Below are 27574 nucleotides of genomic sequence, written 5' to 3' on the forward strand. Positions count from 1 at the left end.
ATCTCTCTCTCTCTATCTCTCTCTCGCTATCTCTATCTCTATCTCTCTATCTCTATCTCTATCTCTCTCTATCTCTCTCCCTGTCTCTAACTCTCTATCTCTATCTCTCGCTATCTCTCTCTAACTCTCTCTCTCTATCTCTCTATCTCTCTATCTCTATCTCTCTCTCTCTATCTCCATCTCTCTCTCTCTCACTATCTCTATCTCTCTTTCTCTCTGTCTGTATCTCTCTCTCTCTCTATCTCTATCTCTCTCTCTCTCTATCTCTATCTCTCTCTCTCTCGCTATCTCTATCTCTCTTTCTCTCTATCTGTATCTCTCTCTCTCTCTATCTCTATCTCTATCTCCCCCCCTCCTCGTCCTAGAGTAGGGACCTCCAAGGACTCTATGACTGTGAGCTCTCTGTCCCTGAGCCCTCAGGAAGTGTTTGATTTGTTACTGTCAATGTGAGCTGGGAACGTATTTAAAAATGCTCTTTGTTCTGTAATGCTCTTTATCGGGGAGGCAGAATCACAAACTTGGTCTCTCAGGTTAAAACAATCTGCCTCTATTTTTGACCATGTGTGCTTATCGCTTTAATAAATTCCTGCTGCTGTCTCTGACTGATGTTTCCTTGGCTCTTGTATTCATATTTCTGGCCAGGCTCCAGGACGATGGTGTGAACTCAATCCTAAAGATGTCCAGCAGCTGGAGAGAGAGCCCAAACAGCATTGAGTCTCTCAGAGAGGGCCTATGCCACTCTGTCCTAGCTCACAACAAAGGCAGCTCCAGCACTCGATCTGTTTCCAGACCAGTGGCCATCGGCGGCAGCTGCAGGGATACAGGAGGAGCTGTCACATGAAATTCTCAACGGCCAATGCCAGCCCTCACTCCTGTGATTTGGTGCCTGTCAATTCTGGCCCTGTGTCATCAGTAGATTGTGTGGGATGGGTATGTGGTGAACTGAAGACAATCTATGTTGCTCCTTCTGTCTCAGGTTCTCTGTGATCTCCACCCTCACATCCCGTGTGGGTACCGTGCGGTACGGAGAGTTCCCCTCACGCTCTGTCACCCCAGCTAGGCTCATCGACAAGCAACTAGTCAGGAGGGAGAGTGTTAACAACTGCTGGCTTCTCTATGTCTGTACTGACTGCGAAAGCTCTCCAAAGGCCCCCAGATCTTTTGTCCATTCACATTTTAAATAATCCTGGTTTTGCTGAACTACATTCAACTTAAGAAACATTACTGAGAATTGGAAATTTAAAAAGTTAATTTTTGGGATGTGGGTATCGCTGGCTGGGCCCAGCATTTATTGCCCATCCCTAGTTGCACCTTGAGAAGGTGGGGGTGAGCTGCCTTCTTGAACCGCTGCAGTCCATGTGCTCTAAGTTGACCCACAATGCCATTAGGGAGGGAATTCCAGGATTTTCACCCAGCGACAGTGAAAGAACGATGATATGTTTCCAAGTCAGGACAGTGAGTGGGGTCTGTTTCCTAGTGTACACATTCCTAGGGTCTTTGGATGGGAATGGATTTACAATGTAGTTACCCTGACCTTCCCAGAGAGAGTGGTCACACCGGGAGATTCAGCAACGACGGAATTCCTCTTCATTAGATAGACTCAACAGAGGGATCATGGCACTTTTGTCACTGTTGTAAAAGGGAGGGCAGGGGATCAGGAAGGGAGGGGTTCGCCAGGGGCAAGGGCGGTTCGCATGGGAGGTGGAAGGGAGCCCAGCTGCACTCTGACCTGATTCGGCTGACATGAGGTTGGTGAATAAAGCACAGAGCGACTCACCCAGAGCAAACAACAAAAACACCCATCTAAAACCAAAACTCTGAGGCGCAAGGGGTTATAAGCAGCTGGGTCTGTAATTCAAGAGAGACTGAAAGAAGAGGCTAAGCTCCTTATTACCATTGAGGATTCCTCTCAGCCCCTTTTGGAACTGGCCCAGGACCATCCTCAATAATCATACTGTCATCCTGTGGATTTCCACATTGCCAACTGCCTCATATTCCCTCATTTACACAGAATTATCCCATTTTACAACATCATGTCCAGAACTTTCTAAAACCTGCCACAGAGTTAAAAAATCTGTCCAACAAAAACCTCTTTTCTGCTGGACTCTAGGGTTTGGAAACATTATTAATTAGTAAGAGTTTTTTTTGTTACTAAGTTAATATTTTTCAGAATAAAACAAACCTCAGTAAAACGGCACAATTTTCTGTTAATCAGGTATCCCTCATAATTTCCGTCCCCCTCCCTCACCCTCCCTTCCTCTCCCTCACCATCTCCCTCACCCTCCCTTCCTCTCCCTCCCATACTACTTTCCTTCCCCTCCCTCACCCTCCCTCTCCCTCCCTGGCCACGTCCCTCGCCACCACCCTCATTTTCCTTCTGTTCCTACCTCAATGATTCCTCACTGAACCCCTCTCTCACTTTTTAATCTTCACTGCCATTCTGTTCCCTCCATTCCTTTATGTTCCTTTATTCCTTCCCTCCCCAGCTCTCCGTTCTATCCCATCCACTTGATTGCTCCCACCTTCGTTCTTTATAACTCCTTTTAGCAAATTGTGCGAACTGAAAACCCACCAGAAGTCATCCTTACCACTCAGGGCATGTTCCTTGAATTGATCCCATTATCTGAAGCAAAGGGAATTCAGCTTACTATAACCCAATGTCCAGCAGTTTGTGTGTGTGCAGAAGAACTTCAGAATCTGAACACTGTTTGGGATTATCCATGATATGTTTTTTCACAAGTTTCTCTCTTACTTAGCCAAAATACTTTAAAATTAACATTTTGTGGTGTTTTCATTTTTTGTTTTTCCTCAAATATGTGAGTTAGTTTTTTAGAAGAATAGAAATCTATTTAAGACCATAAGAAATAGGAGCTGGAGTAGGCCATTCAGTCTCTCAAGCCTGCTCTACCATTCAATAGGATCACAGTTGATCCAACATTCTTCACGTCCACTCTCCTGCCCTTTCCCTATAACCCTTGATTCCCTGACTGATCAAAAATCCATCTACCTCCACCTTAAATATATATAAGGATTCTGCCCCCACAGGTCTCTGTGGCAAGGAGTTCTGAAGGCTCATAACCCTCTGAGAGAAGAAATTCCTTCTCATCTCAGTCTTAAATTGGTGGTCCTTTATTCTGAGGCTTTGACCTCTTCTCCTAAACTCTCCCATGAGGGGAAACATCCTCTCAGCATTTCCCTGTCAAGCCCCTCTCATTCTCCTAAATCCCAGTGAAGAGTCCCAATCTGGTTAACCTTTGGTCATAAAACAATTTCTTCATACATACAGGGGTCATCCTGGTGAACCTTCTCTGAACTACCTCCAATGAAATGTATCCTTTCTTAAATAAGGGGACCAAAACTGCACTCATTATTCCAGATTTGTCTCACCAACACCTTGTACAATTGCAGTAAGACTTCCCTACTCCTATTCTCCAATCTCCTTGAAACAAGGGCCAACATTCCATTAGCCTTCCTAATTACCTGCTGCCTCTGTGTGCCAGCTTTCCGTGTTCCATGCACAAGTTCCCCCCAGGTCCCTTTGTGTTGCAGCTTTCCGGTATATTTTCATTTAAGTAATAGTCTGTTCTTTTGTTCTCCTTTCCAAAATGAACAACTTCATGTTATCCACACTATACCCATTTGTCAGCTTTTTGCCCACTTACTTAATCTATCACTAATTCCCGTGCAACCCCACCGCTCACAGGTCACTAACTTGAAAAAGAACCCCTAATCCCCACTTACTGTTTCCTGCCCATTGACCAATTCTCTATAATGGCACCTCCACCTTGTTTCTGCCTCCCTCTCTTTTTGAATAGAGCTGTCACATTAGCAGCTTTCCAATCCTCTGGTACTTTTCAGAATCCAATGATTTTTGGAAAATTACAACCAGTGCATCTTCTATCTTTGTAGCTACCTCTTTTAAGTACCTAAGACACAAGGCATTAAGGCGAAGGTACTTACTTGACTTTAGCCCCATTAGTTTGTCTAATAATACTTCTCTAGTGATGGTGACAAAACTTCCATAGAATTCCTACAGTGTTGAAACAGGCCGTTTGACCCAAAAATAAACATGCACTCTCCAAAGAGCATCCCACCCAGACTCACGCCCCAACCCTACCCTCCCAGTTGGGGAACACTTCAGTTGTCAAGGACATTCAACTCCCCATCTCAGGCAAACATTTTCCAAGGTGGCCTTCAAGACACACAACAGCACAGAAACGCCGAGCAGAAACTGATAGCCAAGTTCCATACCCATGAACCCATACTCAACTGTGATCTTAGGCTCATGTCACGCTACATATGACCCCACACCACATTGTTCTGTATCTATAAAATCTTCCTTACTGCCCTGTTTTGACACCATCACCTTGATAACATGTTATGATCTCTTTTCCTCAATTGGTTTGTACAGTTTTGGATTGTGTGTTATTTTGGTTAGACCCTTGGCATATGACTCTTATTCCTATTTGATGTGTCTGCAACACCATCTTATTTCTAAATTTTTGTAATTATTTTGTTGTCTCATTTAATCAGATTATAGGTCATCCCTTCACTTATTATTCAGCTGTTGACTCTTTACTCACTCCACCTGACACTTTTGATCACTCGCAGAGTCTTATTATTCAGCCTGTCGACATTTCACTCACATCATTTTTATGATTTTTTGATCTCTCTGCTTATAAATTCAGAGCCTGTGTGCTTTTCTTCACTCCACCTGACAAAAGAGCAGCACTAGGAAAGCATGTGATTTCAAATAAACCTGTCGGACTATAACCTGGTGTCATGTGATTTCTGACCGAAATTCACCCCAGTCCAACAGCGGCACCTCAACATCATGGTTATCCTATCTTTGCAACCCTGCACTTCCCATGGCTAATCCACCAAACTCACACATCCCCAGGCACTATGGGCAATTTAAGTTTCAAAGTATCTTCCACTCTAAAGACTGATGCAAAATATCTGTTTAACTCTTCTGCCATTTTCTTGATTTTTCTTTATATTTATTCATTTTCTGGGATGTGGATGTCGCTGGCTGGGCCCAGCATTTCTTGCCCATCCCTAGTTGCCCTTGAGAAGGTGGTGGTGAGCTGCCTTCTTTAACTGCTGCGTTCCTCCTGCTGTGGGTTGACCCACAATGCCCTTGGGGAGAGAATTCCAGGAATTGGACCCAGCGCCAGTGAATGTACGGCATTATGTTTCCAACTCAGGATGGTGACTGGCTTGGAGGGGAACTTGCAGGGGGTGGTGTTCCCATGTATCTGCTGCCCTTGTCCCTCCAGATAGAAGTGGCCATGGGTTTGGAAAGTTCTGTCTGAGGATCTTTGGTGAATTTCTGCAGTGCATCTTGTAGATAGTACACACTGCTGCTACTGAGTGTCAGTGGTGGAGGGAGTGGATGCTTGTGGATGTGGTGCCAATCAAGCGTTTGCTTTGTCCTGGATGGTGTCAAGCTTCTTGAGTGTTGTTGGGGCTGCACTCATCCAGGGAAGTGGGGAGTATTCCATCACACTCCTGACTTGTGCCTTGTAGATGGTGGACAGCCTTTGAGGAGTCAGGAAGTGAGTTACTTGCCGCAGCATTTCCAGCTTCTGGCCTGCTCTTGTAGCCACTGTGTTAATGTGACGAGTCCAGTTGAGTTTCTGGTCAATGATAACCCCCAGGATGTTGATAGTGGGGGCATCAGTGATGGTAACACCATTGAATGTCAAGGGATGGTGGTTAGATTGTCTCTTATTGGTGATGGTCATTGCCTGGCATTTGTGTGGCACGAATATCACTTGCCACTTGTCAGCCCAAGCCTGGATATTGTCCAGATCTTGTTGCATGTGAACATGGACTGCTTCAGTATCTGAGGAGTCACGAATGGTGCTGAACATTATGCAATCATCAGCGAACATCCCCACTTCTGACCTTATGATGGAGGGAAGGTCATTGATGAAGCAGCTGAGGATGGTTGGGCCGAGGACACTACCCTGAGGAAATCCTGCAGAGATGTCCTGGAGCTGAGATGATTGACCTGCAACAACCACAACCATCTTCCTGTGTGTCAGGTATGATTCCAACCAGCGGAGAGTTTACCCCAATACCCATTGATTCCAGTTTTGTTCGGGCTCCTTGGTGCCACACTCGGTTGAATGCAGCCTTGAGCTCTCACCTCGCCTCTGCAATTCAGCTCTTTTGTCCATGTTTGAACCAAGGCTATAATGAGGTCAGGAGCTGAGTGGCCCTGGCAGAATGCAACCTGGGTGTCACTGAGCAGGTTACTGCTGAGCAGGTGCTGTTTGATAGCGCTGTTACTGACACCTTCCATCACTTTACTGATGATCGAGAGTAGACTGATGGGGCGGTAATTGGCTGGGTTGGATTTGTCCTGCTTTTTGCATACAGAGCATACTTAGGCAATTTTCCACATTGTCAGGTAGATGCCAGTGTTATTACTGTAGTGGAACAGCTTGGCTAGGGGAGCGGTAGGTTCTGGAGCACAAGCCTTCAATACTATTGCCGGAATGTTGTCAAGGTCCATTTCTTGATATCACGTGGAGTGAATTGAATTGGCTGAAGACTGGTATCTGTGATGCTGGGGACCACTGGAGGAGGCTGAGATGGATCATCCACTCAGCACTTCTGGCTGAAGATGGTTGTGAATGCTTCAGCCTTATCTGTTGCACTGATGTGCTGGGCTCTTCCATCATTGAGGATGGGGATATTTGTGGAGCCTCCTCCTCCAGTGAGTTGTTTAATTGTCCACCACCATTCACAACTGGATGTGGCAGGACTGCAGAGCTTAAATCTGATCCGTTGGTTGTGGGATTGATTAGCTCTGTCTATCACTTGCTGCTTTCGCTGTTTGCTGTGCAAGTGGTCCTGTTTGGTGGCTTCACCAGGTTGACACCTTATCTTCAGGTATGCCTGGTGCAGCCCCTGGCATACCCTCCTGCACTCTCCATTGAACCAGGGTTGATCCCCTGGCTTGATGGTAATGGTTGATTGGGGGATGTGCCAGGCCATGAGGTTACAGATTGTGCTGGAGTACAATTCTGCTGCTGTTGATGGCCCACAGCGCCTCGTGGATGCCCAGTCTTGAAGCAGGCTATTCAGCCCATCAAGTCTGCACTGGCCCTCCAAAGAGCATTCCACCCACACCCACCCCCTTCCCTGTAAGCTCACATTTCCCATGGCTAATCCACCTAGCCTCCACATCTCTGTAACTATGGCCAACTTAGCATGGCCAATCATCTAACCTGCACATCTTTGGACTGTGGGAGGAAACTGGAGTATTTGGAGGAAACACACGCAGACACGGGGAGAATGTGCAAACTCCACCCAGACAGTTGCCCGAAGGTAGAATTGAACATGGTTCCTTGGCACTGTGAGGCAGCAGTGCTAACCACTGAGCCAGCATGCCACCCTCACCCTGCCGGTGAGACAGGACACAACCAGAGATGGTGATGGTGGTGTCTGGGACATTGTCTGTAAGGTATGATTCTGTGAGTATGACTTTGTCAGGCTGTTACTTGACTAATGAGACAGCTCTCCCAATTTTGGCACTAACCCCCAGATATTAGTAAAATGGAATGTGCAACGTCAACAAGGTTGTTTCTGTCGTTGTCTTTTCCGGTGCCTAGGTCGATGCCAGGTGATCCGTCTGGCTTCATTTCTTTGAGACTTTGTAGCGATTGGTACAACTGAATTTACATTTCATTATCTTTTTAGTGCTCTCTTTTTGGATTCTGAATTTATCCCCGTCTTTGGGGCTATCACTGACTTTTACCTCCTTATACACTTTGTCTTTCAACTTAATACTCTCCTTAATAAGAAGGCGTCCACTGTTTTTTGTCATTTACATAAATGATTTAATGCTAACATAGGAGGTATCGTTAGTAAATTTGCAGATGACACCAACTGGAGGTGTAGTGGACAGTGAAGAAGGTTACCTCAGAGTACAACGGGATTTTGATCAGAAGGGCCAATGGGCCAAGGAATGGCAGATGAAGTTTAATTCAGATAAGTGTGAGGTGTTGCGTTTTGGAAAGGCAAATCAGGGCAGGACTTATACACTTAATGGTAAGGTCCTGGGGAGTGTTGCTGAACAATGAGACCTTGGAGTGCAGGTTCATAGTTGCTTGAAAATGGATGCACAGGTAGACAGGATAGTGAAGAAAGTGTTTGCAGTACTTGCCTTTATTGGTCAGTGCATTGAGTATAGGAGTTGGGAGGTCACGTTGCATTTGTACAAGACATTAGTTAGGCCCCTTTTGAAATACTGCATTCAATTCTGATCTCTCTGCTATAGGTAAGATGTTGTGAAACTTGAAAAGGTTCAAAAAAGAGTTACAAGGATGTTGCCAGGGTTGGAGAGTTGGAGCTATAGGGAGAGGCTGAATAGGCTGGGGCTAATTTCCTTGGAGTGTCAGAGGCTGAGGAGTGACTTATAGAAGTTTATAAAATCATGAGGGGCATACATAGGGTGAATAGTCAAGGTCTTTTCCCCAGGTAGGGAAGTCCAAAACTAGATGGTATAGGTTTAGGGTGAGAGGAGAAAGATTTAAAAGGGACCTGAAGGGTAACTTTTTCATGCAGAGTGTGGTGTGTGTGTGGAATGAGCTGCCAGACAAGTGGTGGAAGTAGATACCATTACAATATTTAAAAGGCATCTGGATGGATATGTGAATACGAAGGATTTAGAGGGATCGGGGCTAAATTCTGGCAAATGGGACTGGATTAATTTAGGATATCTGGTTGGCATGGACGAGTTGGACTGAAGGGTCTTTTTCCATGCTGTACAGCTCTATGACCCTATGACCCTATTAACTTCCTTAGTTAGCCACTCATAGAATCCTTCCTCTTTACTGGGATATTGTTTTGCTGACAGTCATGAATTGTCTCCTGAAATGTCTGTCACTGCTTGCTTACTGTCTTTCCTGCTAATCTATCAACCCAGACCACTTTTACTGACTCCACCCTCATTGAATTGTAAATCCCTTTATTCAAGTTAAACACAATTGTTTCTGACCCATGTTTCTCATTCTCAAACTGAATATTAAATTCTATCACATTATGATCACTCCTTCCTCAGGGATCTTTTACTCAGTGGTCACTTATTAAACCTGCCTCATTCTCCATTACCAGATCCAGGATAACCTGTTCCATGTTTGGCTCCATGACATACCGCTTTTGGAAACTATCCCTAATGTACTCTGTACATTAATTGCTGTGGATACACTTTCCCATTTGATTAACCCAATCAGCATGAATGTTGATGAGAGGTAGCAAGAACTGCAGATGCCAGAGTCAGAGTCAATACAGTGCGTGGCTGGAGGAACACAGGAGGTCAGGCAGCATCAGAAGTGGCAAAGAAATTGACGTTTTGGGTTGGGTCCTGATGAAGGATCAGTACCTGAAGAAGGGTCTTGACCTGAAACATCAGCTTTCCTGCTCCTCTGATGCTGCCTGACCTGCTGTGTTTGTCTGGCTCCACACTGTATTGACAGCATGAATGTTGAAGTCGCGCATAATTATTGTTCTATTCTTTCTACATGCTCCCATTATTTGTTAATTTATAGCCTTTTTTACAGAGAGGCTACAGTATGAAGATCTGTATACTACTCCTACCAATGTCTTCTTTCCCTTGATGTTTCTTTAGCTTCTATCCAAATGGATTCTACATCATCCGAGCTTAGATCATCTCTCTCAACTGTCCTCATTTCACCTCTTAGAAACAGTGCTACCCCACCAGCTTTTCCATCCCTCCTATCTTTCTGAAAGGTTAAATATCCCTGAATGTTAATCCTCCAGTTTCTATCTCCTTGTAACCATGTTTCTGTAATGGCTATGAGATCGCATCCATTTACCTCAATTTGTGCCATCGGTTCAACTACCTTATTCTCAAAGTTTTATACGTTAAGATATAAAACCTTTACATTTGTTCTATTACTGAGTTTCCCTGCAGTTTTATGGTTCCTTTGTACACTATGACATTCAGACACCATGTCCCTTCCTTTTATTTTCTGGTAACAATCAGCCCCCCTCACTAACAAACGATCCTCCCTTTTCCTTTACCTTTGATTATCTGATTTCTATGCCAGTGTGTGTAATCCAAGCTGTTGGTTGATAATATTTGCATCTTTCTTTAAGTTTGTTTTTGGTCATTGTTATGATCCTTGATTTTAAGGCCAAATTCATGTTACGATCTGGCTAGAGACCAGAAATTTTATTCCGAAGTAAACAAAGTGTGAGATCCAGGGAATTTGTGAAGAGAATAAAGCTATAAGACTCCACAGTTTTGAACAAACAATAATGAACCTTGCTATACAATGTTAGTACAGTAATATAATCTACAGTTCATCAATATCTTATTTCTTACAACAAGAATTAACATATAGTAAATATGGCAGTCTGTGACTGAACATTCCACAGAGCACATAAAACAACAAATGTGATCAGGACAGATCCCACAGGTTTCATGCTGGGTCATCAAATGTCATTAAACTTGACAAAGGATCACAATTTTTTACTTATGCCATCTGGGCCTCAAAATCCCTCTCAAAAACCACTTCACCATGAACTGCTGCAATAACTGCTCCTGTTCTGGTTGGTCACCCTCATTTCCTGGGTCTGCACCATCCTGCACTCATGCCCATGATATCTGCAACACCTCACTAAGGCTAGCTTCAATGAGCCAGTCCACCCAGAGGCTTTCCCAGGCTCTAAGCTGGCTCAGTTGTATCAAGTAAATATATCATTCTCTTAGCTGCACTGATCTATTAATGCTTGCAATTTCCCTCTGAGCTCCTCACAGCTCCTCCCAACACAGAGCCTTTCCACTTTCACAGCTCCCAGGACTTTTGAGCATTGATTCTAACATTTAGCTGCCTACTACTTGCTAAAAACATCCTTCTGAGTTCTGATAGCACCGAGCCATCGCTGCTCTGGACTCCAAAAGCATTTTTCTACGCAGTAGGTGTCATACAGCCAACTACCACACTCCCAGTCTGGAGTATGCTTCACACTCTGTCTCTATTGCTTGTCTGTAACCTTTGAACTACTCTTTGAGATCCTGTCCTGAGAGTGAACTATCAAACAACTTGCTTTGAGTCCCTCCCCTTATTCTGGGTAGAATTGAATATCGTCACCTAGTAACTCCTGGAGCTGAGTGTATCATGAAGGTTCCATTCTCACAGAATGCTGGAAATGGGTTACATGTTGACTAAAGTAACCAGACTGACTTGTTCTTAACTGAACTGACTACCATCTGAGACCTGTTTAACCTAAGACTATCTCCAACCTGGTTATAGGTGATGACCAGTGGAGGAGTGGGACTAGAAAAGGACACAGTGACTCCTCCAAGCTCAGTTGACACACAGTTATAGATTCACAGAGATGTACAGCATGGAAACAGACCCTTCCGTCTATTCTTTGAGGTTGTAACTAATAGGACAGATAAAGGGGAGCCAATAGATGTTTTGCATTTCCAAAAGGCCCTCATTAAGGTACCACACTAAGGTACAAGAAAGGATCATGGAGTTGGGTGTAATATATTGAGATGGAGGAGTATTGGTTAATGGACAGAAACTAGAGTTGAAGTAAACAGAACATTTTGAAGTTGGCAGAGAGTGGAGAAGGGTTTGCCACAAGAATTAGTGCTGGCACCTCAATACTTTGCAACTTACATTAATAATGACGAAAGGCAGAGAGTATTTTTTCAAAGTGTAATGAAAGTACCAGCAAGGTGGCCACTGAAGGAGAGACTACAGAATGATGTAGACAGGTTGTGTGAGTGTGCAACAAGGTGGGAGTTTTAAACAAAATTCATTGACAGGCTGTGGGCATTGCTGGCACAGCAGGCATTTATTGCCCATCCCTAATCACTACCGAGAATGTGGTGATGAGTTATCTTCTTAAGTTGTTAAAGTCCTCCAAGTGTAAGTTCTCCCACAGTGCTGGTAGAGAATTCCAGAATTTTGATCCAATGACAGTGAAGAAATGGCGATAAAATTTCAGTTCAAGTTGTGTGTGATTGAAAGGAACCTGCAGGGGGAGGTGCTCCCATGTATCTTCTATCCTTGTACTTCTAGATGGAGGTGGTCGTGGGTTTGAAAGGTGCTGTCTGAGGAGCCTTCGTTCTGAGGAAGGGTCATCGGACCTGAAACATTAACTCTGTTTTCTCCTTCACAGATGCTGCCAGACCTGCTGAGCTTTTCCAGCAATTTTGTTTTTGTTCCTGATTTACAGCATCCGCTGTTCTTTTGGTTTTTATTGAGCCTTGGTAAATGTTTCCTGTGCATCTTGTAGATGGCACTCACTGCTGCTGGAGGTGGAGGGAGTGGATATTTGTAGACACAGTTCCAATCAAGGGAGATGCTTTGTCCTGGATGGTGTCGAGCTTGTCAGGTGTTGTTGAATTTGCATTCATTCAGGGAGTATTCCATCACACTCCTGACTTGTGCCTTGTAGATGGTGGACAGGCTTTGGGGAGACAGGAGGTGAGTTACTCTTTGCAAATTCCTAGCCTGTGAACTGTTTTTGTAGCCATTGTATTTATCTGGCTGGTCTAGTTAGGTTTCTGGTCAATGGTACCCCCAAGCATGTTGATAGTGGGGGATTCAATGATGGTAGCAAAATTGAATGTCCAGGGCTGGTGGGTAGATTCTCTCTTGTCAATGATGGTCATTGCCTGGCATTAGTGTGGCATAAAAGTTACTTGTCACTTTTCAACCCAAACCTGAATATTGTCCAAAACAAACAGAAAGAAAGTTGGAGAAACTCAGCAGGTCTGACAGCATCTGTGGAGAGAAAAACAGAGTTAATGCTTTGAGTCTGCTATGACACTTCTTCAGGTGTTGTCCAGGTATTGTTACATTTGGCCACGGACTGTTCTAGTATCTAAGGAGCAATGAGTGGTGCTTTATGGAGTATAATGCAGAAAGTGTGAGTTTATTAATTTGGTCGGAAGAATATAAAAGGACAATACTTTTAAGCCATCCTGAAACTTGTAAACATTGATGTTCAAAGAGATTTGAATGTTCCTCACATAAGGAACTCAAAAAGTGAGCATGGGTGGGCAGGAAATGCAAATTACAGATGGACCTTTATTGCTGGATCATTGAGTTGTAGCTGTAAATGTACAAAGAGTTTGTGAGGTCAAACCCAAAATATTGTGTCCAGTTCTGATCTTGAAACTGAGGGAAGGATGGATTTGTATTGGAGGTGAAGGTTCACTCAATTAGTCCCTGGGATGATGGAGACGTCCTTTGATGAGAGGCTGAGTAAACCAGGCTGACATTCCTAGAGTTTAGCAAAATGAGAGGAGATCGCTTTGAAACAGACAAGGTTCTGAGGGGACCCGACTAGATAAATACGGAGAGATTGTTCCAGTCTGCCTAGGGAATCTTAAAACACAGGGGAATAGTCTCCCGATAAGGGACCAATCATTTAGGGCTGAGGGGGGCAAGAAATGTCTTCAATCAGAGGATTGTGAATCTTTGGAATTTTGTACCCAGAGGGATGTGATGTTCCATTGTTGAATATTTAAGGCTGAGATCGAAAGATTTACGGTCTCTCAGGGAACTGAGGATATGGGACTGGGTAGAGTTGAGTGGAGTTCAGCCAGGAGGATATTCTGTGGGACTGAATGGTCTCTTTGTGCTCCTATTTCTTTGGGTCTTGTGGAGAGCTGCATATGGCCCAGGCTCTCACATTCTTTCATACAGCCCTCTGCTTTTCTCCCCTTTAATCAGACTGCTCTGGTCAAGCTCTTGGTAATCTCCCCTAACAGCACTCGAGGGTCCTTACATCCCAAGGGTTATAGTAGCTCATAAAGGCAGCTCACCATCACATTTTCTTAGGGGTAATTAGGGACTGACAATAAATGCTGGCCCAGTCAGCATTACCCACATCCCACAAAATTAATAAAATAGAACAGTCGGTAACTCACTCCTGGGCATCTGTTATTCTACATAATAGGTGGTTGATTCTTAACTGTCCTCTGGGCAATTAGGGATAGGCAATAAATGCTGCCCTAGCCAGTGACACCCAGATCCCATGAGTAGATGAAAACATCTCCTTAACTAGATGCCTGTAAAATGTGATTAGATGATTCTCTTGCTCTTGGAATGTTTTATTTTATCAGAGGCATAATATAAATGTAACTTGCAATGTCAGTTGTTGAAAAACTGGTGAGTTTGGAGAAGCTTCAAACAGAAAGGGGATATCAGGAGAGGGAGATTAATCCAGGGAGAGGGGTTTAACCCGGGGAGAGGGGTTTAACCCGGGGAGAAGGGTTTAACCCGGGAAAGGAGTTTAACCCGGGAAGAGAGTGGTATAACCTGGGGAGAGAGGGGTTTAACCTGGGGAGAGGGGTTTAACCTGGAGAGAGGGGTTTAACCCGTGGATAGAGGGTTTAACCCGGGGAGAGGGTTTAACTTGAGGAGAAAGGGTTTAACGCAGGATGTGTTGCTGCAGAATGCTAGAATCACTTTTCTCTCACTTTTCTTTCAGAACCTGTTGCTGTGAATTGGAGTAAGTTCTGACTGTCTACAACAAAGTTCACCGATTTCTCTCATTGTAAAATTCTCCGACCACAGGCTCCTGACTAACAGCATGACACAAGAGCCCAGTGATTTCTCAGCAGAGTGAATGGGATCTCTCCTGCAGTCACTATCAGTCTCTGCTTCCATCTGTTCAATCCCACAGACCTGGCTCTGGGAGGGAGGTCACCCACATCTCATCATCCTGCTTGGAATCCTCACAGATCCTGACTCAGACCCACAGGAATCCACCAGGAATCCCTTATTGTCCTCCATCGCTGCCCTCATTACCCCCACCACCAGCCCTATATCCACCCAAACCCCACCAAAGCCCCATCTGCACCCAATCCCATCCCTACCCAATTCGCACTCCTAACCAAACCCCAGCCCCACCCCCACCCACACCCACACCAAACCTGGGGCTTGAGGGGGTGAGGGTCTGGGAGGGGAAGTGGATGAGAGGAGGGGTTGAGGGATGGGTGAGGGATGGGATGGGATTGAGGGTGAAGGGATGAGTGTGAGAGATGGGTAAGGGTTGGGCAGGGAGTAGGGGTGAGGGAGCTGGTTGAGGGATGGGTATGAGGAGTGATGGGGTGGGAGAAGAGCAGTGAAGGTGAGGGGACAAAGGGATGGGGAGAAAGCGTGGAAAGGGAGTTGCTGGAATGGGGCAGGTGACCCCTCGGCCAATATTCCTGTCAGTGGCAAAATGCCTTTGGGCCAAACTTGCACCTCCCCCCACCAGCCCTTTCATCAAATTCCAACTGGAATCCACAACTGTCCACCAAGATGATATTTTCATATTTTTTTCAGCGATTACTGAAGTTGATGGAGTCCCAGAGCTGACATGTAAATCACAGAATATTTTCGATGAAAATAATAAAGATATGGAGACTAAGACGTTGATATTGTCTGATCCATCCTCTGGTATTTATAAATGCTCAGGAATTGGGATCTATGTAAATTATTCAGGTAAGTTCCTTGGTCTATTTGATTAATGGGCTCCTCACTGAAGTCACTGAGATCACTCATATTGCTTTCCCCAGAGCTAAGTGGGATTTTGCCCAAGTCCAGGAGCCTGGGGGCAGGTTGAGTGACTCTGCAAATACTGTCTATCACCTGAGAGCCCTTTTTTTTAATTTGCTTATGGAATGTGGACATCACTGGCTTCACGCTAATTACCCAGAGGGCAGTTAAGAGTCAACCACATTGCTGTGGGGCTGGAGTCATGTGTAGGACAGAGCAAGAAAATAATATCCTTTCTTCAAGGGCATTAGCAAACCTAATGGATTTTTACATCAATTGATAATAGTTTTGTAATGAACATTACAGGGAGCATTTTTTTGTTGAGATTTATTAATCAAACTAAAATGTCACCATCTGCCATGTTGGGATTTGAACCCACAATAGCTGGTATTCTGCATTACTAGCAGTGCCATATTGCCATTACAACAGAGTCTCTCAATAGCTGGGGAACATGAAGTGAAAGCTGATGACAGTGGGGATGGGAACAGGAGAGGGAACAAAAAGTAAAGGAGGTGGCGTAGCTCTGTTTATTACAGATGTGGTCAGTATTTGTGACAGAGGATCTCAGGTCACAAGATTAAGATGTAAAATCAGTTTGGTTGGAGCTAAGGAACAGCAAGGGTCAAGAAATGTTGGTAGGAGTGGTTTATTGGTCACCAAACCATCATGGTAATGTGGGGCATGTTGTTAACCTAGTCCTCACTGGGGTAGCTCACCGAAGATCAAACCTCACTTCCCAGACTTGTCACAAAAGTTAAAGACGTCATGAAATATGCAGAATTTTCCCATTTAACTGTCTTTTAGACCCAGGTTGACAGAAAGTACAAAGCAGGTTTCTATACTTAACAAGGATGACTATTTGTTTTAAATAAATCGATTCTAGGTAAAAAGTTATGAACTGTTGGTGTATAATTCTACCAGGTAAAACTCTATTGCCCTTATAAACTTCCTCCCTACACATTTACTGACACAGATAGCTTAAGAAACATGGGTGTGATGGGCAGAGGGTAAGAGAGCTGGAGGCATTGACTTATTGATAAAGGAGATCATCACTGCAGTAATGAGGGAGGATGTCTTAGAAGGCTCTTGAAATGAAACCATTTGGGTAGAATCTAGAAGCCAAAAAAGGGCAATCTCTCTCCTGTGATTATATCACAGGCCTCCCAACAGTCAGAGTGAATATAGGAGCAGATATGTAGGCAAGTCACAGAGAGGTGAGAGAGGAATAGAGTAATGGTTTAGTTTATAATTGGGGGGACTTGCTAACATTAACAGGGATCACCTTAGTGTGAAAAGATTAGATGGGGTGGAATTTTTAAAGTGCTTCTGGGAGAGATTTTGTGCCAGAACGTAAATAGTCCTCTTAGAGATGGAGCAGTGCTAGACCTAATCCTGGAGAATGAAGCTGGTCAGGTGGTTAAAGTTTCAGTGAGTGAGCATTTCAGCAACAGTGACCCTAACTCTGTAAGTTTCAAAGTGCATATGGAAAGTGATAAGGATAGTGCAGCAGTTAAGTCTTTAAATTAGGAGATCGCCAATTTCAACACCATTAGATAGGATTTGGCTAACAGACAGGGAGCAGCTACTTCCTGGTAAGTCTACAGCTGGAAAGTAGGAGGAGCCTTTTAATAGTAGTACAGTGATTGCTCAGGGCTAGCATGTTCCTCTAAAAGCAAGTCTAGGGAATGCTGGATGTCAAAGAATAGAAAGTTTGATAAAGAAAAAGGAGGAAGTATATGTTAAATGCAGAGCATTAATAAACAGGGGATAGCTGTACGGGCTGCTTAAAAAATTAGGAGGGCAAAAAGGGGCTATAAAACATCTTTGGCAGATATGATTAAGGAAAACGCCAAGGCATTTTATTAGTATATTAAAATCAAAAAAGTTACCAGGGGAAAAACTGGGGCCTATAACCAAAGGGGCAATTGATGCATGGAGACAGAGGAATGGGTGAGGTCTTAAATGAATATTTTTCACTTGTATTCAAAGGAAAAGAACATTGGAGCTGGAGTTTTCAGTTGGATGCTCAGGTTCTAGAGCATGTGAAGATCAATGAGGAGATATGAGATGTGTCAGTGGCATAAATCCCCAGGGCCTAATGAGATGTATCTCAGGCTGCTAGGCAAGGGAAGACATTACTAAGGCCCTGATGGAGATATTTAATACTTCACTTGTGGCCAGCAAAGTGCCTGATGACTGGAAGGCCGCTAATGTTCAAGCAGCATAGCAGGGATAGGCCAGGTAATTACAGCTGAGTTAGTCTGACATTAGTGGTAGAGAAATCATTGGAAAAAATCTGAGGAACAGGATTAATCAACACTTGGAAAGGCTAGAATTAATCAGCAATAGTCAGCATGGATTTGTTGGAGGGAGATCCTATCTGAGTAATTTAATTGAGTTTTTTTGAAAAGGTGACTAAATGTAATTATTAGGGTAGTGCAGCTGATGTGGTTTACATGGACTTCAGTAAGGCCTCTGACAAGGTCCCACGTGGAAGTCTGGCCCAAAAGGTAAGAGCACATGGGATCCAAGGTAAGTTGGCAAACTGGATCCAAAATTGGCTTGGAAATAGGAGGCAAAAGGTGATGGTAGAACATTGCTTGTGATTGGAAGCCTGTGACCAGTGGTGTACCATATGACCTGGATGTGAATGTAGAAGATATAATTAGTAAGTTTGCAGATGACATGAAAATTTGTGGTGTTGTTGATAGTGAGGAGAATGGAGTCAGGCTATATTCTGATATTGATTTGCTGGTCAATTGACAGAGCAATGGCAAGTGGAATTTAATCCTGATAAGTATGAGGTGATGCATTTTGGGATGTCTAATAGAGGAAGGATTTACACAAATGAATAGTAAGTCTCTAAGAGTACTGAGGAGCCAAAAGACATTGGTGTGCAAGTTCATTGATGCCTGAAGGTTTCAGCACAGGTAAACAGGGTGGTGAAGGTGCCATATGGGATGCTTGCTTTCATTAGCCAGGGCAAAGCATATAGGAGCAAGGAAGTCTTGTTATAACTTTATAAAACACTGGTTAGGCCACAAGTGGAATATTGTGTGAAGTTCAGATTGCCACACTATTGGAAGAGCGTGATTGCACTGGAGAGAGTGCAGAGGAGATTCACTGGCATGTTGCCTGAGATGAAGTCTCAATTATGGAGAAGAGACTGGATGGGCTGAGTTTGTTTTCCTTGGAGCAGAGGAGGCTGCGGGGGAATCTGATTGAGGTGTACAAAATTATGAAATGTATAGACAGAGTAGATCATGAGAATCTTTTCTCTGTGGAAGACATGCCTAAGAGCAGAGGTCTAAGTTTAAAGTGGGGAGTAAGTGGTTTAGAAGAGATCTGAGGAAAAATGTTTTCAGCCAGAGGGTGGTAGAAATATAGTACTATCTGCCTGAGAGGGTGGTGGAGGCAGGTACTCTTGTAACATTTAAGAGGCATCTGGACAATTGGTAAAGTGCCAGGGCATGGTAGGCAATGGAGCAAATGCAGGTAAATGGGATTAGTATAGTTTGGTGTTTGTTGGTCAGCATGGACACAGTGAGCCAAAGGTCCTGTTTCTATGCTGTATGGCCCTATGTCTGAGCTTCCCCCACCTGCTTGAACAAGAAGCTATGCAAACAGCACCTAAATTGCGTGTCAGGTGATTGATTTTTTTCAGTGTGTGGTGATTCTTCAACAATCCCTAGTTTTCAAAATTGTCCTCTTCCCCTTTTGTTCCATGATTAAAAATACAGGAACTTTTTTTTAAAAAATTTGGAATGAAACTGGGTAATACAACAATCATGGGTGACCACATAGAAAGTTCATAGAAATGCACAAAGGATGCACTCAGAATTTATGTAAAATGGAGTTTACCAAATAGTATGTTGAGGAACCAACCATGGATTGGGTTATTTTAACTCTGGTATTATGAAATGAGAAAGGCTTAATGAATAATCTCATTGTAAAAGAGTCTCTAGGGAAGAGTGACCATAATGTTTTGGAATTTTACAATAGACTGAAGTGATGTTGTTCAATCTGAAATTTAAACAAACAAATCTGCAAATATGTGAGGGCAATGTGGCTGCAGTAGATTGAAAAACTACATTGAAAGGGATGACAGTCAAAGTCAATGGTTGGTATTTAAAGAATTAGTACATGGTTACCATCAATTTTACAATCCTTTGAGAAATATCCACTAGGAAACATAATACAGTCATGGCCAGCAAGAGAACATGAACATTATAACAAATCAATGGCATAGGCTTTTATAAAATTGCCAGAAAAAATAGTAAGCCTGAAGTTTCAAACCATTTCCAAAATCAACAAAAGAAACACCAGAAACTGATCAAGAAAGCAAAAATAAAACATGAAAGCAAACAAGCGAATTACATAAAAAAGACATTAAAAGCTTCTATAAGTATGTAAAAGGGGAAAGACCAGCAAAGCCATATGTGGGTCTGGTACAGGAGAATTTGTAATGGGGAATTAAAAAAAAGGCTGAAAAATTAAACAAATACTTGGATGTTAATCTAATGAGGAAATTAAGAAAAATCTCCTAAGAATACTAGAGAGGCAAGAGACAACAAGACTGAGGGACTAAAAGAAATTAGTCTTGGTTAAAAAATAATAACAAAGAAATGCAGTGTGGAACTGGGGACACAGGCTCACAGTAAAAGGTTCGCTGTTTAGGATTGAGATGTGGAATTTTGTCATGGGTAGGGGGGAGGGAGATCTTTGGAATTCTCTCCCCAGACAAAACTTAGTTATAGAGTAAGTTCAAGACAGAAATTGATGGGTTCCAAACTAATCACAATCATGAAGTTATTCTGAACAAAGACATTTATGTGAATGATCAGCCACGATCTGTTTGAATGGCAGAGTAGGTTTGATGGGCGTAAGGAAGTGAGTAGCAACGCTTTGGATGAGCTGCGTTTATTAAACAAAGAGGAGAGGAGACTGGGTAGGAGGGATTTGGAATTGGGAAGTTCAAAGGTATCAAAGGCATGAGGCTGCGTTACCGTCTCTGAGATGATTTAATACCATTTCAATCCTCCAGTGCTTACCATCTCAGTAACCTCTCTCAGCCTCGAGACTGTCTGGAATGATCTGCAACCCCTTCCCGTCTCAGTAAACTTCTCCCGCCTCTACACCTCCTCCCTTTCTCTGCAGCCTCTTGAGCCCCTACACCCCTCCCTATCTCTGACACCTCCTCCAGCCCCTACACCCCTGTGTAACACAGGCAATGTGTACAGCACAGGGAGAAATTGCATCAGGATGGATAAAGAGATTATTCGATGTGTACAAGGTCATGCTTATTTATAAATGTCCTTGCTTTAAAAATAGAGTCCAAAGTTGGTGTCATTGCCTGCATTCCTGCAACATTTTAGTTGGTTCTGAGCAGTTAAGTGTTTTAAACAGTTTCTTCATTTTAAAAAAATTCCTTTATGAGCCTCTGAGTTTTTTTTATATGAAATGTAAGCTGTGATTCATTATTTTGATGAAAGATGAAGTTTATTTGCAGAGAGCTCAGATACAGTAAGTGGCAGCTTTTTGCAGGGCAGGAGCTTTTTCTGAGTAGCCCAGAGTTAGGGCTTGCTGAGATTGCCTTCAGGTGTTGTATGAACTAACTGCTGTTTCTAAACTGTATCTAGTGCTGGGGGAGAGTGCCCATGGACAGGGTCAATCTGTTACTATCGGGATAAAGGCTTGCATTACAGATACCCAAATGTCATGGCCCATTCCAGAGGTTAAGTGGGAGGTCATTAACACATCTTATAGGATGGGCAATTCGATTGTGCGAGGATTTCTCCGTAGCAGGTTATAACACAATCGTCAGCACTCCAGCCGCATAAGGAGAGGTGACATTGAGGTGACATTGACTTTCCAGAAGTGTCCAGTCACATGATTATGGCAGCCATTTTTGGGCTGTATCTTTTTTTTTAAATATCCATATGTGTTAACAATTTTTTTTACCATTTATGACATCTGCAATTATTCAATTGTGGAATCTTGAAATTTTTATTTGATTCTCTCCATCATGGTTTTTGGATTCTAACAGCTGGACTTCCCCTCATTAAATTTCTAACTCTCTGTATCACACTGTCCTCCTTTAAGACACTCCTTACATTGAGTCTTTCGATTAAATGTCCTGATAGTTCCTTGTACATCTTGGTATCAGTCTTGGTTTTTACGTTCCAGTGGAGAGCCTTGGTATGTTTTCCTGGATGATAGGTGCTATATAAATGCTACATGTTGCCACACAATTCACTTCTTTGCTCCATTTCTCCCCCTCTCCCCACCCTCAGTCTGTTTGAATTGTGTGCCAATGGATTTCGGGGGAATAGCTGGAATTGTCATTGCAAGTCTCACTTTCACCATCTTGATTGCTGCTGCTGTTTATTCTGTGTCAGCCCAGGACAAAACGTGGAGTCACCAAGGTGAGTGGAATTGATAAGGAGACAATGATTTGACGACAATCTTTCCCACAGTGAGGCTGTGAGTCACTGGGGCCAGGAGCTGGGGAGGGGTATATTGGGGTCCTGTCACCAGGGCTCGGAGGAGTGGGTCTAGGGATATCCCACTGTGTTCGGGTCAAGGACAGAATCAGCCCTCTGGAAAACCCTGCTCTCTCTTTTCACCAATGACCAAGACACTCTTATACTGTCAGTCAAAACATGGAGGAGCATCTTAAACAGGGGCTGATGCTGAGGACCTGTGGATTTCGCACTTGCCTGGGTGATTTGAGTTCCTTCTGTACTATTCCAGGCCACACCAGGTCTCAGGCTGATTGACACACAACAGCCATTAATAAATCCAATCAGATTTTCAGGAAAAACAACTTCATCCAGAGAATGGTGATAATTGTTGAACATATTCCCACAGAGACAAAAACAGAAAGTGCTGGAGAAACTGGACAGAGACTCGAGAAACCGGGGTCATTTTCCTTCAAGCAGAGAAGGCTGAGAGGAATCTGACTGAGATGCACAAAATTATGAATGGCATAGAGAGGGTATATAGGGAGAAACATTCCCCTTAGTAAAGAGGTCAATCACCAGGAACACCATTTAGGATAAGGACCTGGCAGTTTAGAGAGGATTTAAGGAAATAATTTTCAGCCAGAGGGTGTTGGGATTTGGAACTCACTTTGTGTAAGTGTGGTAGAGATAGAAACATTCCAAGGTATTCAAGAACTATTGAGATGAGCACCCACAGTTTACATGGCTATTAGTATAGTGCTGGCAAATGGATTAGAGAAGGTGGAGGTTTGATGACCAGTGCAGACAAGATAGGCTGAAGGGACTCTTTCTGTGCTGTAAAATCCCTATTCTCTCTAAACTGAGCATGTCTGACAGCATTGTTGGAGAGGGAAACCCAGTTAATGTTTTGAGTCCAAACACTGGATTAGAACATTAACTCTGTTTCTCTCTCCAACAATGATGCTAGACCTGCTGAGTTTCTCCAGCAATTTCTGTGTTTGCTTCAGATTTCCAGCATCTGCAGGATTTTGCTTTTAAATCCTCAGGCGGGATTGATTGGGTGAATGGAATCAATGCATTTGAAGGAAATCTGAATGAATGAGAGACAGAGAAAAGAATAAATCGATAGGCTGACAAAGGAGCAGGAGATTCAGGTGGAGTGGAAATCCAGCACAGATCCCATGGGCCCAATTAAACATGAAAGTATCAGCAATATGACCATTTGGCCCTTTGAACATGTGCTGTTCCATGGGAGACCTGTTTGATTAGTTCTTCTGCTCCTCTTCATTCTCCATGGTCATGCTGTTTTTATTCTATTTCAATTTCCTTTGGAAGTTGTAATTGAATCTCCCAATCAGGCAGCACATTCTAGATTAGAAGAATTCACTATGTAAAATAACTCTTCTCATCTGTCCCTCTCATTCCTATGTCCCTCTGGTAACTAACCATCCTGCCACTAGTCATAGTTCCTTACTGATCCTGTCAAAAACCTGCTGTGGTTGAATAAATCAGTTAAATCTCCACTTCCCCCTCTCTGCTCTGATGAGACCGGTCCCTGTTTCTGCAGCCTTTCTTTCAATGATTGAGTCCCTCATCCCTTGGAATGTTCTGGTGAATCTCCTCCACCTTCTTTCTTCAAGATCCTTCCTGAAATGGGTCACTCAGAATTGGACACCAGTTCCAGCTGAAGTCAAACCACAAAAGATTACAAAACAACAGCGCATTGCATTTATATAGCTTCTTTAACACAATAAAACATCCCACAGTGTTTCATAGAGTCATATAGCACAGAAATAGACCCTTCAGTCTAACTAGTCCACGCCAATAAAACTTGCCAAACTAAACTAGTCCCACTTACTTGTGTTTGGCCCTTATCCCTCCAAACTTTTCTTATTCATGTACCTGTCCAAAAGCCTTTTAAATATCATAACTGTACCTGCATCTACCACTTCCTCTGGCAGTTCATTCCACATACAAACCATCCTCTGTGTGAAAAAGTTGCCCTTCGGGTCCCTTTGAAATCTTTCTCCTCTCACCTTAAAAATATCCCCCAAGTTTTGAAGTCCCCCACCTTAGGGAAAAGATCCTTGCTGTTCACCTTATCTACGCCCCTCATGATTTTATAAACCCCTATAAGGTCACCTCTCAACCTCCTATGCTCCAGTTAAAAAAAGTATCAGCCTATCCAGCCTCTCAATATAACTCAAACTCTCCATTCCCAACAACATCCTGGTAAATCTTTTCTGCACCATCTCCAATTTAATAATATCCTTCCTATAAGAGGGAGACCAGAATTGTACACAGTACTCAAAAAGTGGCCTCACCAACATCCTGTGCAACCTCAACAATAATGTCTTAAATCCCATACTCAATGGTCTGAGCAATGAAGGCAAGCGTGCTAAACACCTCCTTAACCACACTGTCTAGAAGAACATGAGCAGATACTACACTCATGACCATGCAGTTTGGCTGTTGCATCTTGAAATTTTTATTGGTTAATCATCTTTGTCCTTCACCCTATCACAGACCTTTCCTTTAGCTCTTCTTGTACCCTCCCCAGTTCTACTCATTTAAAATCTCTCACTTTTCTAAATATCTTCAGTTCTGATGAGGGTCCCTGATCTGAAACTGTATATCTCTATACAGTTGCTGTCAATGCTGCTGCTCAATTCCAGCATTTCTAGTTTCTGTATTTGATTTCCTGTACCTGCAGGTTTTGATTTTATGAGGAGATATTAAGTCAGATGACCCAAAGCTTGCTTAGTGAGATAGGTTTTAAGTAGTGTCTGAATGCAGGGTGGGGGAGAGGGATTGGGGAGGGAGGAGGAGAGAAGGAGGGAGGGAGGAGGAGAGAGGGAGGGAGGAATGAGGAGAGAAGGAGGGAGGAGGAGAGAGGCAGAGGGAGGGAGAGAGGGAGAGGAAGTGAGAGGAAGGGGAGAAAGTGAGAAGGTGGGAGGAGGAGAGAGCAACAGGGAGAGAGAAGGAGGTAGGAGAGGGAGTGAGAGGGAAGGAGGAGAGGGAATGAGGGGAGAGACAGGGAGAGGGAGGGAGGGAACTTCAGAGCCTGTGGTGCAGTCAGCTGAAGGTTTGGCCATCAATGGATATCTCAAGGGGACTGTAGAGCTACAGGCAATTACAGAGATCAGGAGGAGGAGGGATTTATAAAACCAGGGACGGTTTAGAAACATGATTAAAATGGAGGTGATGTTAACCAGGTGTTAGTGTAGGTGAACAAGTACATGGGGATTGAGTCCATGGATATTAGTCAGTTAAGATACAGGCTGCAGTTTTGGGATGACCTCAAGTTTACAGAGTGTGTTTGTAAAGTGGAAAATAACTGAATTACTTTTATATTCTCTCTGTATATTTATAAAGTCCAATACACTTCTTCGTCTTTCATGAATATTTTCTTCTCCAGCCTCTGACAGACACCCACTGATGCGTAATGATATTAATGAGGCAGTGTATTCGGTAAGTGTCATTCACCTCAAACTCACCAAACACAACATCCTGATTCAAAGTTTACCTTTCCCAAAGACACAAGGGAGCCTGAACCCAGGAATAGGGGCTGTCAGAATGTCTGACACCAAGCTGTGGTGGACCATGATGGGAGTTCAGTGAGAGGGAGGAATTAGTTTGCTGATTGTTTCTTCACTCTGCCTGATTCCCAGGTTCTTTCTCTGACCTTGGTTCACACAGCTGTGTTGTGCAAGGTTAGAGAGCAAAGCTAAAAGAGGGATTTTAATTGCTCCAGAACTCTATTTAATATGAAGATAAACTGTGAACCTGACTGAGAGTGTGAGTTCTATCGATATTGCACTCCCTCAGTGTTCACCAATAGTGAGACAATGCCTCAGTCAAGAGGCTTAAAGTGAGACTCACTGACTCAGGTGATATTTGTGGAAACAATGGCATTTAGGGAAAAAATGGATGGAATTTTACCTAAAGGTCACTCAGAGACATTGTGCTAAATCCTTAAGGCCTTGGTGCTTTAAGCTTTCTTTCAAACTTGGACTTAATCATTCACAGTTCAATCTCTCTGAATGCCCGAACAGTCCTGATGTAGCTTCAAATGCCTTTAGGAACATTTCTCCGTCTGTGAATGACAGACTCAAATCTTCATTGGGGTAGTGGCAGCCTGTTCCTGTTGCCGTGACAACAAGAGCCCAACTTCTGTCGGGAAGATCCTAGACAACTTTTAGAAGAAAAGTCAAACAGATTGAAGAAATAAGAAGGGATTAAATAATCAACCATCATATTGCAACATTATAGTGAATAAATCAATTGAACTTTCAATGTTTATAATTATTCATGCTGTGATAAATGATTTGTGGGTCTTTTGCAGCATCTTAACAATGATAACCGGGCCATGTACAGTGAACTGGGGAGAAGGGCCAGGCACTGAAGAAATCCGCACCCAGCAGCAAAACGGCTTTATCACCTTAGCAACCAAATCATGGAGCTCCAACAACCAACCTGTGCTTTAGAATTTTAAAATAAATAGTTTGTTGAATATTTCTCTGACAAATTCATTTTTAATTCTTCTAATTCTCTTTACTTTTGAATTCACATTTGGCAGCACAAGCTGCCTGATTGCTGAGCTTTCTCCTGAGACGATCACACCACTCGAGGGGATGTGTTTGAGTCTGTTCTCAATATTTGGAATCCTCGGGCCTGTGACGGAGCACAGAGTGACGGGAAAATTTGAGAGGGAGTGTGAGGCATGACCATCAGTTAATGCCGGAAACTGTCCTCTGCTCCCTTCGTCAAGTAGGTTTGTGTGAAAGATTCCATTTGATTATTGGTTTTAATTGATCTTTACTTGTTTGTTATCAGTTACTAAATTTGAAATTAAAAAGTTTCAAAAACCAAATATATAAAATCTGTTTACTGAATCTTGCATTTTTGTTGCACCCATAACCACCTCAGCGTGTCCCATAGTGTGCCACAGTCAATGAAATCCTTTCAGAGGCTTTCATTGTCATAATGTAGAAAAACAAAGAAGCACAGGAAGAACAGATCTGCCTAAAGTCCTTTAGGGAAGGAAATGTTTGCCACCCTCATCTGGTCTGGGCCTATGGGTACCTCCAGACACACAGCAAGGCAGCTGACTCATCACTGCCCTCTGAAATGGCCTAGCAAGACATTCAGTTGTACCAGTCACTACAAAGTCTCAAAGAAACAAAACTGGACGGATCACCTGACATCGACCTAGGCACCGGAAAAGACAATGGCAGAAACAGCCCTGTCGACCCTGCAAAGTCCTCCTCACTAACATCTGGGGGTTAGTGCCAAAAATTGGGAGAGCTGTCTCATAGAATAGTCAAGCAACAGCCTGACATAGTCAAACTCACAGAATCATACCCTACAGACAACGTCCCAGACATCACCATCACCATCCTTGGATATGTCCTGTCCCACCGGCAGGACCTCATGAAGTCTCATGGCATCTGTGCAGTCATGGACAGGAAAATCTCCTGCTGACTACCACTTACTGTCATCCCCATCGTCAGCTGATGGACCAGTGCTCCTCTATGTTGAGCACCAACTGGATAAAACCCT

At 43.4% G+C, this 27574-nt stretch overlaps 1 protein-coding gene across 1 annotated transcript in view; it reads left to right on the forward strand.

Moving 5' to 3' along the window:
* The window catches only part of LOC109922584 (T-cell surface glycoprotein CD3 delta chain-like), a 64402-nt gene extending 37517 nt beyond the window's left edge, over positions 1 to 26885 (forward strand). Inside the window, exons 2-6 of the mRNA XM_048615620.1 lie at positions 14497 to 14517; positions 15336 to 15494; positions 21842 to 21973; positions 25431 to 25483; positions 26358 to 26885. Of these exons, the coding sequence (XP_048471577.1) occupies positions 14497 to 14517; positions 15336 to 15494; positions 21842 to 21973; positions 25431 to 25483; positions 26358 to 26417 (425 nt within the window). The 3' untranslated portion in view covers positions 26418 to 26885. The remainder of the gene's footprint in view (positions 1 to 14496; positions 14518 to 15335; positions 15495 to 21841; positions 21974 to 25430; positions 25484 to 26357) is intronic.
* Positions 26886 to 27574: the final 689 nt, after the last annotated feature.

The sequence above is a fragment of the Rhincodon typus genome, chromosome 32 (assembly GCF_021869965.1).
Source record: "Rhincodon typus isolate 14 chromosome 32, sRhiTyp1.1, whole genome shotgun sequence".
Taxonomy (NCBI): Eukaryota; Metazoa; Chordata; class Chondrichthyes; order Orectolobiformes; family Rhincodontidae; genus Rhincodon; species Rhincodon typus.